At 37.6% G+C, this 16776-nt stretch overlaps 1 protein-coding gene across 1 annotated transcript in view; it reads left to right on the forward strand.

Annotated features, from left to right (window-relative positions):
• PTPRT (protein tyrosine phosphatase receptor type T) overlaps positions 1-16776 on the forward strand; it is a 771767-nt gene that overhangs the window by 626275 nt on the left and 128716 nt on the right. Inside the window, exon 16 of the mRNA XM_042464568.1 lies at positions 8682-8711. Coding sequence (XP_042320502.1) covers positions 8682-8711 — 30 coding nt within the window. The remainder of the gene's footprint in view (positions 1-8681; positions 8712-16776) is intronic.

Below are 16776 nucleotides of genomic sequence, written 5' to 3' on the forward strand. Positions count from 1 at the left end.
ACCCTGCCATTCAACAACAGAACAATACACAGATTAATCGCTTCCTCTCAACCAACAGTATATATACCCCATTTTCCTCCATTCCAGCATTCTGTGAAGATGCCAGCCACAGCTGCTGGTGAAACATCAGGAATAAACTCTTCTAGCACATGGCCTCATAGTCCAAAACCCCCCCACAAAAAACTATGGATGCTGGCCTTGAAAGCCTATTCTTGCTTTCCAGCTCCAAAGGAAAGATTCCCATAGCTGTGTCAACATGTGTGCGCTTCCTCAACATTTCAGCAGCTATATACCAGCTATTTACCTTGCTTAAGCGCAGGTCTGATCATCTTCTCTGGCAGATCAAAAGACTATCTTCTATAAACTCTGGTCAATGCTGACAGTATCAGTGCAGGATCTCAGTCAATGAATCATAAACTGGACAATAGTTACTAACAGTGTCCTGTTGGAAAAAAAAGAAGGGCTAGCAAGCCTATCTTGCATTGAAATTCAGAACTTTGGGATGAGGAGGTATCCAAAGATATTGATGGACTGGAACAATTTCTGTAATTAAAAAAAATCTTTTAAAAAATCTTTACAAAGGATGTCTTTATAAAAAGAAGCATATGTTGCTTAAACACTTTGAATTCAGGTTTCCATAGAAAGAATAATCTCTTAGCCCCCAGAACAGCTAGTAAAAGATTCTCTTGTCTTTCAAGGCAATGAGGCAGACAAGAAGTAATTTAATTAGACAAATCTGAGGCACTACCTTCAGACATCAGAATGACATCTGCTCATGGCTGAGGGCATTATAGCTGATCAGCAATAGACACAATTCATTTAATTTTCCTGAATGTAGCATTTTGCTAACCAAATGGGGGAAATGATGGCAGTGTGGGATTCTATAAGGAGAAAATGTTTCAGGGTGAAAAGACACACATTGCCAGAAGTAAACATGACTGAAATTAGGGATGGCTGAATAGTCAAAGATTTCATATGATTAATATAAACACACAGATTGAGATGCCTCTTGGAAGCTTAATTACTTGAGGAAATCAAGGGATTCCTTGTTAAATATTAGCACCCTCAGATGTGTTTGACAATATTGAAGCCCTGCAGACTTTAGAAGTTTATCAGTCTATGTTTCAACTGAACAGACTTACTTAGACTTCACACACAGAGACACACACACATACTGTATGCATACTCTGTGTGTGTGTGTGTGTGTGAGAGAGAGAGAGAGAGAGAGAGAGAGATTTACAAGAAGATCTGTGTTATGCACACCCATTTCACTGCTAGATGAAGGGAGATGAGAACTGATGGATTCATTCTGTGGAATCTCTACTCAAGCCTTTTCACTTGAAAATAGTGAGTGAGGTTGATATTTTCTGTGACAGTCTTTGTAAAATTAAGAAACAATTCTCATCTTAATATAAATAGTGTCCATTATTGTGTATAAGTTCCTGCATTCCAGTTAACGACTGCCCTCTCCTTACCTCATCCACACAACACTATGAATGGAGCTTCCTCCACTCTTCTTAATTCTCCTCCAAATTCCACTTCCCTTCCAGTGCTGCTTTACTTCAAAAGCATATTCATATTGACAAAGCTATGGGAATCTTGCCTTTGGAGCTGGAACGCAAGAATAAGAAATGAAGAGGGATCATTAAAGGAATAGGGAAAACCTTTGCCTGCTCCTCCCTGTCTCTGCAACAAAGGGGTGAGCATTATCCACTCAAGAGTATTTAGTACTCATCTTCATTTTAATTGAAATTTATATGCATTTAAGAAAGGATAAAATTAGGACCTAAATCCAATGTTTAATCACAATTCGAATAGCCTTGAAAGCCAGTATGGTGTAGTCATTTAAGCACTGGACTACGATTCTGAACAACAGGGATTGTCCTGCTCAGCTATGGAAACCCACTGAGTAACCTTGGATAAGTCACACTCTTTCAGATTCGGAGGAAGGTAAAGGCAACTCCCCTCTGAACAATTCTTGCCAATGAAAGCTTGTAATAAGTTATCTTAGAGTTGCCATAAATCAGAAATGACTTGAATATACACAATTAAAAAGAACAGCCACACAGAATCAGTGTGAACCTGGTAAATCAACATAAATGTAATTGATTCAATGAGATGAATAAATAAGCTTAGTTAATTCATTAGGAAAGTCAAGGAAGAAAGTGCAAAATGATAGTTGCAGTTGAATATTAAGAACAAGGAAAGTAGGTAGAGTGATAGAATGTATACCCTTATCATCTGTAGTTTATGTGAGTTAATAACATCTGAGGAAAGGTCAGGAGAACAGATAGGCTGAAAAACTGGTAAATCATTACTCTTACCCACCCTAACTCTAGCACTTAACATTACAATCCTATTTGTGCCTACTTAGAGGTAAGCCCTATTGAGTTTAGTAGACCACAGCCTCAATCTATTTTAGTCCAACAAATTGCATGATGACGTGATGCCTATCAAAGTCAACAGATTCATAACCAGTTTCTGTTGTTTGTGTTGCTACAATACCAGTTTTGGGACACTGACCTGGACACAGATCAACAAAATCCAAGATGTACAATACACTTGTACTGGAGAAATGCCAGACCACTTATCCCTAAAATTTTATGAAAGTAGTTTAGAATGATTGGCTTGATGGGATAGCAGAAGCAGAAACTGTTTAATCTTTGTACACATTATTTAAGGAAATTAATTGTGGGGTTTTTAGGGTTATTTATTTATTAATTGCTGTTTTGTGGTGTCTGTGTGTTGTGTATATGTCAATATACAGAGTATAATACTTATACATCTTTCCAAGACCAGCCAAAGGACTATACCCAAAAAATGCAATGCATTCTTAATTTTCCCATCATTACTTAATGATATTAATTTATCCAAAATGTTTGAGGATAATGTTTTCTCCATATTAGCTGAATGAAAAAATAAAACAATTGAACATGCCAAATTCACTTGCATCAGGAATAGGATGAAATAAAATGGGCAAGACTGTAACAACATTTATGTGAATCTGGGTTTTATTTATCAACATTGGTCCAAACCAGACTGTAGAAATAATCCAGTTTGAGATTGCTTTAACTGCCCTGGCTCAGTGCTAGGGAATTCTGGGAACTGTAGTTTATTGTGGCACCAGAGCTATTTGACAGAGAAGGCTAAATGTCTCAGAAAACTACAGTTCTCAGAATTCCCTAGCATTGAGCCAAGGCAGTTAAAGTGCTGTCAAACTGGATTATTTCTGCCATGTGTTTTGGACCTCAGTTCTAAAAAAGAAAAGAAAAGAAAAGAAAAGAAAAGAAAAACTTGTCAGAATACAAAAGTTTTAATCTTCAGATGGAAGATAAGGAGAGGCCATTCCAGCCTTCCTGCTTGTCTCCAATAATAGCTGTGATTGCCACACTAACTTTAGGTGTTCTAGAGCCTAGGGCAAGACACTGGAAATACTATCTCACATCTTCACCAGTCATACCTGTGAGATGGTAAGACTGAGAGAAAGGTCTCTTGTGTGAGTAATAGGGTTCAGGCAGGCTCATACAGGGAGACTCAATTTGTCAGGTAGCCTGTTTCCAGGTTGTATGGGCTTAATTGTCCATAACCAGCTCTTTGGATTGTGCACAAAAACAACCCAGCAGCCAGTGGAGCTGTTGTAGCTAGGGTCCCTGTAATCTGGCCCAATCTGTCTATTTTCTGTACCAACGGAAGTTTCCAAAAATTCTTCTAAGGCACCACATGTAAGGTGGATTACAGTCCAAACAAGACGAAACTAAGCATGTGCCACTACAGCCAGGTGTCTCCAATAATAGCCATGACTGCCACACTAACACTATGTGCAAAAGCATTCCTGGACATTGCAGCAATCTGGGCCTACAGATTCAAGGCTAATTTCAAGATTATACTCAAACTTCAAACTATGTCTTCAGGAGGAGTGTAATCCGATCTTGCAGAGGTTGAATCTCCATCTCCATTTTGACTGACCATGAATAGGGTAAATATTTCACTGGAGGATGTTGCGAAGGGAGTCCGAGTATTCCTGACTATATACTTACTTTGCATATCCATTGTAAGAGACATTGCTCTAATCTGTTAAGTAAAATGGGTTTGTATAGAGTGGAGGTTTACCCCTACTGACTGGGATATGAAATACATTATTCCTTCATTATATTTCCTTATTTGTTTGCGGGAGAAATAGAGATGATGTAGATGTTTGTGCTTAGAGAGTTACCTCTGTTCACTTGGTGGAATTCCTTCCATTCTCTGTCTTTGTCATCTGTACTGTTGTTTATAGTTTGGGATTTTGGAGAGATTTCTGGTAGCCTTGTGTTAGCAGCTGACACGAAAATGACTACTCATGGTACCTGTAAGGCTGTGCAAAGACCAGTGCAATTTATCTATTCTACATATTCTTTTCTCTCTCTCAGTAGGATGTCTGTGATCGGATGCAAAGTCTTTTGTTTCTGTAAAGTTTCCACTGTGTGTCCTTGTTCTTTAGGAGTGGTGTGGGTTTGCACACTTAATGAGGTGTGAGAGTTATGTTCTCTTAGTCTGTCTGATGTTTTCCTGGTGCTGTATCATTTGTCAGCAAAATATTGTCATCCACCATGGCTGGGGGTAAACGACAGTCATACAAACCCCTCTAACAACTAAGAATGTCTAAAGTACAATGAATAAGATATCTTTGGCATATGGTAAAATATTCTATTAGTTTGATCTAAATGAAAGAGCTCTAGAGATTTTGTGTAGTATGTTATCCAAATGACAGGGATTTATTATGCTAATTCATGCTTTTTGGTTAAACTATACCTTTTAAAGTAAAAATGTAATGAACTGCCATGACTTTGTATTATTTTTTTCTTGTAATTTTGTTTCTTATCTATTTCAGTTGTTATTTTTGATATCGTACTTGCCATTTTATTTCACTGTATTCCAACAGAACTGTTAGACATATTGCAAAAGGAAGGCAGAAACTTCATAAATTATTGTTGTGAGTCTCCAGTAGCATTCCTTCAGAAGTAGGTTATGAAGTCCTCAACACTTTTCAACTTTTTAAAGCCATCATCAGGCAAATGCTGCATACTTATGTTCTAAATTTAATTGTAACAAAATATGTTGAAGGCTCAAAAGAGGAAATATCTAACATTAATTTTAGGCAGAGGTGTCCCATTTATGGGTACAATGCTACAACATCTCAACTGAAGACTTTTGATAGGGTGTAGTTCAGAAACCATTGAATTCTATTCCAAATCTGAGATATAATGTTTCATCATATCTGTCTCTAATAATAATAATAAAAAAACTATAGTAGGATCACTTCTTACAGTTTCTATTACTGCATACATGTATGTTGCCTATGTAGACAGGAGCACTATACAAAGAAATCCTGTAGGAAATTGTACCAACTTCTCCTCCTTCTAGGTTTAGAATTCTCCTAGCCAAACCAGAATATGGGAGAAGGATGACACAAAGCAGAGTGAACCCATCATGGAATGGAAATGAAGAAATCTCACTCCCCTTGCCTAATTGAAGATCATATAGACTTAATCCTAATGATATAGAGCTAATATGGAGCAAGCAGTTTGTTGATTGCCGGGAACATGTTTCATATGTTAATTGCCATTAAATTCATCATTTGTTGGACACTCTATTCACAAACATCACATTTTCTTTCCCTTTGTACATAAGAAAAATATAATAACCTTTTCAAGGACTTAAACGTTATGCTGAAGTTTGTACTATTTTCTGTCTCCTGTGGCAGTATGTAATGTCAAGAGAGGACGATTTGTACCATGAGATATTAATTCTCAGGGATAACTTTGGGGCCATCTCTAAGATTTCAATTGTGGAATGCAATTATCAGATTTTGTATGACCCTTTTAAAGAGATTCATATGTGAACGGGCAGGAAAATGTGGCCTAAAACATATTGACAGTCCTTATTACAGTAGACCATTTATTCAAAGGGATTTAAATATATTAACTACCATTCAACCGTTGAGTCAGTGGATTTAATCTAATTTAGACTACCAATAGAATTCAGGCCTGTATATTTTGAAAAGGAGATTGTTAACAAAATAAATATTTAGTAATGTAATGGTGAAGAATATTTCAGAGACATACATTCTTATTCCTTGTCTTCAGTCCCACAGTATAGCCACAGTGATACTGTGGATGTGTAACTATTACACAATTGACAATCATACCAATTACCTGTTTGTCAGAGAGGGAAGAACGAAGAAATCATTTCCCCCAATTTATTAACCAGGCTATGTACATGCAGCCCTATCCTCTTTCATGCTTTGGGAGAATTATATACAGTACTAATATTTGATTATAATTCTATGCTCAAAATAGTCAGTGTACCAGTGGAACACCATGTGCAATTGTACTAGTTGTATATGCATGTGTAATCATGATGCATGGAAATCTACCTACAGGGTTAATTCTGTTTCTTTTGAACAGGTGATTTTCATGCAAAAATTTCCTTACAGTACAAATATCTATAGTTACTCTCTGTGGTTTTGGCATTATTAGAATTTGATACTCTTTCCACCAAATAAACCAATATATTCATAGGAATAGCTTGTATGTTTTGAACATTTGAGTTATGACATGTGCATACTTTATTACATTTTTATATTCAGAAGCAATTCTACTACTGTACTGGAAAATGTAAGAAAAGAAATGAACTATCCATCTTTATTAGGAGGATTGAGGCAAAATGCCCCCATCCACTCACTCACCCACATCATTGACCCCGCTGTTGGCATGCTACTTTCTCTCTTGCTGATTTTTGAGATAGCCCTGAAAACAGAAGCAAGGTGCTCACACCATTTGTTTTCCTTGCTGCTTTGAGACACTATTATTCCTTGTTTTGTTTTTGGTTTTTGTTTTTTAGTCACAAGATCTCACAGCAAGAGCAAACAATGCCCTCACATGGATTTGGCTTCAGATATAATAAAGAACTGCATACATTGCAGTAAGATTTGACTATTTAATAACATTTCAAGGGGAAAAAATGGATTAAGGGCAGTGCTTTCTTGCCTTACTTTGAAATCTCAGGGTTAATAGATGGGGAAATTGTGCTTCACAGCACTGTGGAAAACACACTGTGCTGCTGACAGGACTACAAACAGGTAATAAAAAGGTGCAAGCAAGGAGAGGTTTTGCAAATCTTTGTAAGTAAGCTTGGAAAGTTGTAGCTTACTCTACAGACAGTAAGTAGCTTGTTGCTACGAATGAGTTTTTAAAAATGTTACTTGATTCCATTACTAATTCCATTACATATCACTTTTCTTCCTTTCCTTTCCTTTCCTTTCCTTTCCTCTTCTTTTAAAATTCCTAGATGATATTGAAGTCAATTGTGAGGGAGACTGGCCATTTTTTTCTCTTTAAGTTCTTTAGAATGTATTTCAGGGCATTTTTGTCTTTATTTAAATGTATTTTATATGTATTTCCAAACATAATGTTATATGTATATTTATATGTATTTATAAATGGCTTTGGTATGCTCTGCCAAATAATATAAATAAAATATGATGTGATATAAGTTACTTTAAAAAAAATCCATCTAAAAATGCCAGGAAATGTATTATTTGTAATGAATTACTTTCATGTTCTGCTTAATTGGCCCTTTCAGAATCCCTCATTCGAAGCCTTTCAAAGTTGGCTCATGAACTTTAATTTAATACCAGGATAATACAGTCTGTCCTTGACATATGCAGGGGATCCATTCAGGAGCCCCCACATAAGGCTAATTTTGCGTATGCTGGAGTCCCATTTATTTGAATGGTGGCACGCTCCTGATCCTGCTCCTGCCACTCTGTCCCTTGCGGCTCACTGTCCATGTAAGATTGCAGCTGCATACGGCATGGATGTGCATGCCAAAGGCAGACTGTATTCTACTTTTTAAAATAGGTGTGTGTGTGTGTGTGTGTGTTACATAGGAATGTAAATCTTCACATACAAGATCAAATAATTTTCCTCATATACAAGAAAATGCAATTTCCATAGTTTTTTTCTTGTCACAAGGCAAAACTATTATCTCCCTTCAGTATTCTCCCAGTATTCACATATCTCAAAGTGTTCTGGGGAATGACTATGCACTCAAGTGCATATGGATGTCATGCACAAAAATCAATTTTTGTGGGAAACAATCTTCTGTGTACAAATTACTTTGTTTCCTATACCAAAAAAAATTATTTACAAAATATTTTTGCCAGGAAAAAAAAAAACCACACATGTATATCTCTGTGCAGAAAACACACTGAGATATGTGAATTCTAGAAGAAAATTGCACAAAAATAAATTCACTCTAAGTGTCAGGAATCTCTTTTCTCAGCCTGGACATGAAAGTTAATCCCTGCTCCTACATTAATAGATTAAATTGCTTTTCAACAATGGGTAGGTATGATTTCCTGAGGAATTAAAACAGAGTCAAGTGACTTGCCAGGACTATGCAATATGATAGTGACAGATATTATTGTGGAAATCAGGAATTCTTACTCTAAGAGATACGCTGTTAAAGCTTACAGCAGTGCTCAGAAATGTATAGGAAATAAAAGCAAATTGATTAGTAAAGGAACCAGTGCAGTTCTGTATACATTTCTAGTATAAAATAATTGATATAAAGTCTAATCATGCTTTTTTCCTTCTTCCCCACTTTTGGACATTTTCTTCATCTGACTGCATATTTAGAAGAAATGCATATTCGTACTCCTATTACTTGTAAGTACCTAGCTGGATATGATTTTTCTTGAGCATGCTGATTAGTGTTGTAGGGTTTGTTTTATTTACACATGATTTTTTTCCTTTATCATTTTTTTTTACCACTTGTTGGTTTGGGTTTTTGCAATAGTTGGCATTTTTAAAACACACCATCTAGCTAATATTTCCAGCAATATACTATCTTCCTCTTAGGAATAAATATAGGCATTCAACATGGTTGCTATCTTTTCCAGCTAAATAGGCTAAACCCTAGGTTATTATAGCAGTCCTCAATTCCTTCAGGGAACAGTATCATGGAAACTAGATGGTAAACATTTGAGGCACTCATGCTCATTGAAACTACTGAAGAGTTACTGCAACTTTTGCTTTTCTGCTAGTCTGTTCTTTATCTGAACAGTTTTAAAATGGAAGAGGCTTGGGATGATCACTTGAGACATATATATTTAAAATCTGCACCATTAAACCAGATGGAATATAGTGGAAGAGCCATATTTAGGATTACCTGCATTAAATATGAATGCTAATGGGATCCATAAGGGGAAAATGGGATTTGATGGGAACCATAGTGTGGTGGGAGGTTTTAAAAACAATTTCTCACTGTTTTCCTTTGACCATTTATACCAAAAAGAGATCCCTCCCACAACATTTAAGTCTTTATTTTATAGCTACATATGGACTCCCCCCCCCCCCACCAACGCCCAATCCTGGAGGCGAGTTTGAACAACGAGTGTATGCCTCACATTTAGAAATGTCCTCAAAGTGCATTTTAATACCTCACTGAGTTAGTCAGCAAATGATGAAGGTATATAGAGGAAGTGAGAGGTTCATGTTTGTCTAAGTGAAATGTATTCTCTACTTCTGAAACCACAGCCCTCAATTTTCAGACTGTGGTTATTCAGTGAATAGGAAAGTACACTTGGTGTGTGCTCAAGGCCTGTACTCTCATGTGTAGGAATAGTCAGGATGGCTAACTTTGGCCCTCTAGATATTGTTGGACTATGCCTTCCATAATCTCTAACTATTTTTGTGGTCCAAAATATCTAGAATGCTGTTGTTGTCCACACCAGGTTTAGATAGTGTGGTGTGTGAGGTTGTGAGGGAGGAGAAAAAGGTAGTATGAAATTCTAAAAAGATTGCTCTCTTCTGTCTTTGTTTTCACATGTCTGGGGTTATTTGGGATATGATTAGTGAGTGATAGTAGTGGACACTGCAAAACATATGCTTCAAGTGCTTAAAAACACTATATTTAGAATAAAAAAATGAAAATGGATTGGTACTGGGAAATGTCAGTGGTGTTTCTCAATTGATTTCAGTAGGAATATATAAATTGTTGTGAAGGTTGTCTATAAATATGTCTTAACAGGCTGGCACCTTGCAAGCTACCTAAAATCTCTTCTCTTCAGGGAGTTAGTTTGTTTCAGGAGTAACTTATCCCATGCAGAATTTCTATGTGTAACCATTTCTTATACAAATAATCTATAACATTGCAGACATAAAGGCTGTTTGACTTGTTCACATACACCTGCCATTATTTCCATGCTGCTCTAGGAATGTCATAAGCCTCCACTCTCATAGTTTTAACTGTATTTGTAAGTTATAAGAACACGTATCTTCTGGGAAATGTGATTTCTGGTTTATTAAGCAGACATGTAAGACAAGAATAACTGAATTAGGTTGACAGAAGATTTATTATATTTCTCAGAATGCCATGTGAGCAGCCATGGATGGAACAACAACCTCAGTATATCAAGTCAACTTTATGTCAATTGACCCACAGTGGACATGCCACTACCACTCTGAGGTTGCGTTTCAATATGAGCTTCAGAAACTTATCAACTGCATGAACAGAGGACATTTTTTCTCTGTTCATATTAATATCCAGTCCGGAAGGGGACATCCTAGTTTTTCTCTGCTGCCTCTCCACAACATGCCTATTCTCTTCTTTCCCTAGTTTGAGATAGCATCAGTAAGAGCAGAAGCAGTTCTTTATTTCATAACATAAATGCTTTATAGAGTTATAATCCTACTTTAAACCAGTTGTTTTTCATTTAGCAAGCAATTACAACAATATTTTATATGTATTAGTTTTTCCCCTGTTGAAAGTGTGTTCATAAAATGCTCATGATTTTTCCCCATTTGGTAAAACACAGGAATTTATAGGCCTCTTTACTCCCTTTTTTGTTGACTGGATTAATTCTGTTGTTGCATGAAAGCTGAGTATCATTACAGAAAAATCTAGATATTTCATTTCTGAAACACTATTTCTTTCACAAATTACATTGCCTTCATAGCAAAGTTTGATAGTGTAACTAACCCACTGACCTAAAATGCTAGCGGCATAAATATCCAGATTGTTCAGGTCAAGGGTACATCAAAGTAAGGCCAAGGTGGTTTATAGCTGCACACAAAGTGAGTCCAGAAGAGTGTACTTTCTGATTAAGGGTATCTGAAACCAGTGACTCAAAATGGCAGATATGTGCCCAGCTGATCTTACTTACCTGGCAAAGGCAGGAATCAGATTCCTAGTGAAGCAGTTATGATTCCTCACTCTTATCTCTTTATACTGAGGGATTGAGGATTCTTTGTCATTTGTCAACTAGTCCCTATATGTTTGGAGGTCCCTTTGATCACTGTGTGATCACCTGGGCTCCCAACTTGTGAATCACAGTAAAATCCAAACAGTCAGAGTTAGCATCAAGACTCCACTTAAACACTCTTAAGTATTGGAATCTCATGATATAAATATGGGAGGATGAGAATGCTGTTTGTTAGTCTTTTAGACTCTCATGTAAAAACATTCAGTATCTAAACATTACATTCATTACAATACATTGCTGGCAACATATTATATTTTCAGCTGGACTGAACCTTTATATCATTTGATTGTCTCTAGCAAGCATCGCTATGGCCTACTCCAGACAGGCGCAATAGGGCGCCCTCATCACGTGCGAGGGGCAGCGCTTCTACATGCCCCTTGCACGTGACGAGGGTGTCAAAATGGCGGTGCCCTGTACAGGGCGCCACCATCATTACATGATGGACGCCTAGCACCTGCACATCACGGTGCCATTGTGACATCATGAGTGCGCCATTGGAGCACTGTGGCGTCATAATGGCGCCGGAAGAAGAACCTGCTTTTTGCGGGTTCTTTTGGGTCCGCAGGGAAGTCCCGTGGTCTGGAGGCTGCAGCTTCCCTGTGGACAAAATCTGGGCACCGGGAGACCGTCCTTTTTGGATGGTCTGCCCCTCCCTTATGTTTAACACATAGAGGAACTTAAATGTGACTTCTGTAGATAAGCACACAATCATTGCTATACACATATGCTATGTATATATGATCTCAGGCATTTTTCTATGAAATAGATAAGAAATACAGTCTGTTCAAAAGCAAAAGTTATCTTATACCAATATGGCATGTGTCTTTTAAAATTAGGAACAGCAAATCTGTTTAGGAATAGCTGTTTTGGTATGAGGGAGACTGACATGCAGGTCAGTGTGGCTTCTGTCTGTCTTGAACCAATTTATATTCTTCTCAGCCTCCAATCAGTTCAGATGGTCTATGCTCATGTAAAAAAAAAAAATTCTCCTCCAAACAGATTAAAGATCTTGATGACCATTAGTCCTTAACTGTCTTCCATCAGATTGCATCAGTTATGTAATACTAGTAACCCTTTCATACTAATGCAGTTCATTATAAGTCAATCATTTGTTAATGTTGTATCTCAGATTTATCATTCTGTTTACAGTTAGGTTAGTTTGCTACCTGAATTGATCAGTACATGTGCCCTTAGTACAGTCTGATCCCCATATCTGTGGGGGAATAACCCAGACTTACTGCAGACTGTGGATACTGTAGATGATGGCAAATACTATATTTCTGCTGGAAATTTGACCATAAATTTGTGCAGAATCGCCTCCAGCTGTTTAGAAAGATAGTCTCTCTAGGGATCTAGTGGAGCTCTATTATAACTCTGTAAATTCGGGGGTCAGATTGTATTTACAAACATTTCTACTTTATAATTTATATGCTATGCAAACTTCACAGGCTTATTTTGTTGTTGTTAAATGCCCTTGAGTTGGTCTCAACCCATGGTGGCCCGATGGATGAGACATCTGCAAGACCCCCTGTCCTGCATTGCTCAGCTTAGTTCCTAAAAACCCATATCCGTGAACTCCCTAATAGAGTCTATCTATCCAGCATGGGGCCTTCATCTCTTTCTGCTTCCCTCCACCTTTCTAAGCATTATTGGTTTTTTTCCCAATGAATCATGCTTTCTCATGATTTGTCTGAAGTTTGAAAGCATCAGTTTTGTCATCTTGGCTTCAAGGGAGATTTCTGGCTTGATCTTATCTAGGGCCTATTTCTTTGCCTTTTTGGATGTCTGCAGAATCTTCAGCACTCTTCTCCAGCACCCCATCTCAAATGAATTGATTTTCCTCTTACGTTATTGCTTAACCACGTTCATACATGGTAGCAGGGGAAACAATGGATTGCAATATTCTAAGTTGTGTTCAGTTATATATCACAGGCTTACACTGTACAAAAATATAACTCCAAATTAGCACCTTGTAACACTAGGATTAGATCCAGATCAAGTTGCATTATGGTTTTGATTAAATGTATGAAAGGTCAGTTAATTGACAACTAATGTATTTGAATAACTTCAATAAAGTCAAAATGAAACTAATGTAGAACTGGTACAGACCGATATGAAAGCTGGCTGGAAGTCAGCTTGCACACATGGCATACACACAATGCATGCGTCCAAGAGTCTCAGAAGCCAGCTGCCTGCCGCATGGCTGCCCGCATGACAGCCGGCTCCAAAGCACTCTGGCAGCATGGCACTTACATGCCACATACCACAGAAGCACTGTAAAGCTACGGCAGGGCAGGAGAAGCTGGCTTTTTGCCAGCTCTAAAAAGGAGCAGCATTTTTGGTGCAGCAAAACATCAGATTGGGGCCACAGCATGTGGTTGCCATGGCCCCAACCTGGCTCTCACAGGGGCAGCCTCAAGGCATCCCTTCAGGGTGGTCTGTTTTGCCCCATAGTCTAGATACAGTGCATAATTTTACATCACTCCCAATCCATTGCTCACATTTACAGTATGTTTTTCCTATCTAAGATGTTGAACTCAAGGCAGGATTAAGTAGAATTTCCAGATATTTTCCTCCATGCAGGCAATGACAAGACCTAAACCAAGATAAACTGTCTTTAGATTACATGATGCCCCAGGAAAATGCAGACTTCATATTGTTTCCCAATATGTTAGTGTTAATATTGTGTATCTGTTTTTCTTTTCTGTTATTCCTGGTTTACTGTCCCTTACTGTGCTAGTTCCTTAGTTCAAGCTTTAAACTCTTTGACAGTATGTTCTGTCTTGTCTATGACATATGGAGACTTCTGTAACCTCAAGATGAGTACTCAGCCACCTTTTACTGGTTCGCTCATTGTGCATTTAACATCTACTGTAAAGAACTGGTTTTGTGAAGGGAATACACGATTTTCTCTGCAATCTCACATGTAAGGCAATAGGTGGAGTTGTTAAGAAGTAATTCAAGTAGAATAATTTGGGTAAATTTATACTAGCATTTTTGGCAAATGACACCATTTACATGCTGAGTCTCTTCCTGTCTTCTGTGGGATATAGGAAAATAAACATCTCTTTGTATTTTTGAATATACACAGTAATGGTGCTGTGCTATTCTTAATACATTATTATGAAGAGCCAGTATAATGTTCTCATATGAAAACTATTTGACATGAATGAAAAGATGATGGAACAGCAGCAGTATTTATTATAAGGATTGTGTTTGTAGAGTCCTTTTTTATGGATTTGCTTCAGTAATTGCTGGACAAGCAAAGAAAAGCACTCTTGACAATGAAGGCATATGTTCTGATGGTCAGAACGCTGCAACCTGACTCTGCCCACAGGCCAACACAAAATGCCAGTCTGTACAGGTCCCTAGTGTGTCTCTGTATCAGGAGATGGTTACTGCTCAATCAAGAGAAATGTTGTTAAATGATAAAATTTAAGCTTGCTGGGATGCAACAGTTCATGGTTTTTCTCCATCCTCACTGACTAATGGGCTGGGTGATGGCTTGAGAACTGCCCATTGCCTTATGTACATAGATTGATAGGCACATAGATTAATACTTCTCAGTTTTTGGTAGCTGATTGGTGAACTTTCTACCAGTTCCACATTTCATGTATTCTGTGTTCTGTAAAAGGCTGATATTAATGTGATGAAAGCCACTTACCCTGGCTGGTCCAGTTGTTGTGTTTATGGGAAGCTGGTCAGAGAAGAGAACAGGCACTGTCACTGATATAAATTGTCAGAACTTCAGAGATAGTGTTTCAATTGCTCTATTTATGGAAGGGAAACATTTTCAGATAAATGCTTCTGCCATTCAGAAAACAGCTCAACACACTGGCAGGCTAGAACTCAAGGTATAGCAGTGTTTGATGTTTAACCTTTTTATTATTTTATTTTACCTAGTTGTGCTTTTAAAATCTCAAAAAGCAACAAAATAATTGTTTAGGTTTTCCTGGAGAATAGAGAAGGAATTTAACTCAGTATTTTTGCCTTCCTTTGAATCAGTGGAGAATGGGTAAGAGGGAGCCTCTACGTTGTATGGTAATTTAGAAGAATCTCTTTTTTAAAAATAGTTCCTTGCAACAGCTGCAATGTGCGTGATGAATAGTAAAGGAAAACATCAGTGTAGCCTCCATTTTCCCCTTTTCCAACACTATTCAAACCCTGCCCCAGTAATAAAGTACTGGAAATAATTTATGGCTTTGTGGAAGTATGTGAGATTTAACTTTATAATACTTAGAGAATTTCCCATGAGGGGACCCACCACCAGTGCCTGCCTCTGTTTTTTTTATACCCTTCCAACCCAGGAAGGTAAAGACAAAGGAAGGGAGGCTCAGCTGCTTAGAACTTCATCACCTAGCAGTCCCAATGCCAGCAGTTCTGTGAGAATTGAGGCCAGCAGAGGCCTGAAATGAAGGTCATTCAACCAAGCCCAACTCCAGGTCGGATGCAGCATCCAGTTAGTTAAGTCGAAGGCTTTCATGGCTGGCATCCATGTTTTTTTGTGAGTTTTTCGGGCTATGTGGTCATGTTCTAGAAGATTTTCTTCTTGATGTATCGCCAGCATCTGTGGCTGGCATCTTCAGAGAATGTTTGCCTGGAAAAAGTGGGTCCAATTCACCATGAAAAAAGAAAAGGAAGGAACACTGCCATTCTTGGATGTCCTAGTCATCCGCAAAAAACAAGCCCCCTACAATCGGGGCTGTCTATCTTCTTCCACTGCGAACTGTTGTCTAACCTCTAACATTTCTTGTGAATAATTTATGTATTTTTGTTGTTTATATTACATTTATACTTTGTCTTTTTACTGAAGTTTACTTGCAGAGATAGTCTTGGGTCCAATTTACAGAGTCTCGATTTAAAGAGATAGTCTTGCATCTGACTGCCCATGTTTGGCAACAGAATAATTCAGTTAAGGATTTAAAGATTTAATGTCAATATCAAACATCCTGTCAGTTAAGATTAACCAAACAAACAAACAGGATTCGGTATTCACACTGGGAATAAATACCACTGAACCCCTTAGAATTACTTAGCATCATTCTGAAGTAATTTCATTCCCCTACCTTTGCTCAAGCTGATTTTCCTCCAAAATATAGAATGTGCAACTTTTTATATTCAGCTGAAAGCAGCAAATTTAAATATATACTTTGATGGTTTCACTGTGTTTTGAGATGGAAAAATTTAGTGTGATGTCAAATTGTCTGAGGGAAATTTTCATTAGGCAAAACTCCCAGTTCTCTTACACCCATTCCCTTCAAAGTCAAAGAAAGATGTTTTCAATTTACTGGACTCATTAATTCTTACAATATTTTCCAGTCCTTCTCTTAAGAAAACTCTACCCACCCTCAACCATGGCATTGTTGTTTTCTTATCTCTAGCACACCTTAGTCTTTGACTGGATTGGGCATACCAATCTATAAATGGTAAACAAAAACATGCTTGAACATAAATAGGAATATACTTCT

Source organism: Sceloporus undulatus, chromosome 4, assembly GCF_019175285.1.
Source record: "Sceloporus undulatus isolate JIND9_A2432 ecotype Alabama chromosome 4, SceUnd_v1.1, whole genome shotgun sequence".
Classification (NCBI taxonomy): domain Eukaryota; kingdom Metazoa; phylum Chordata; class Lepidosauria; order Squamata; family Phrynosomatidae; genus Sceloporus; species Sceloporus undulatus.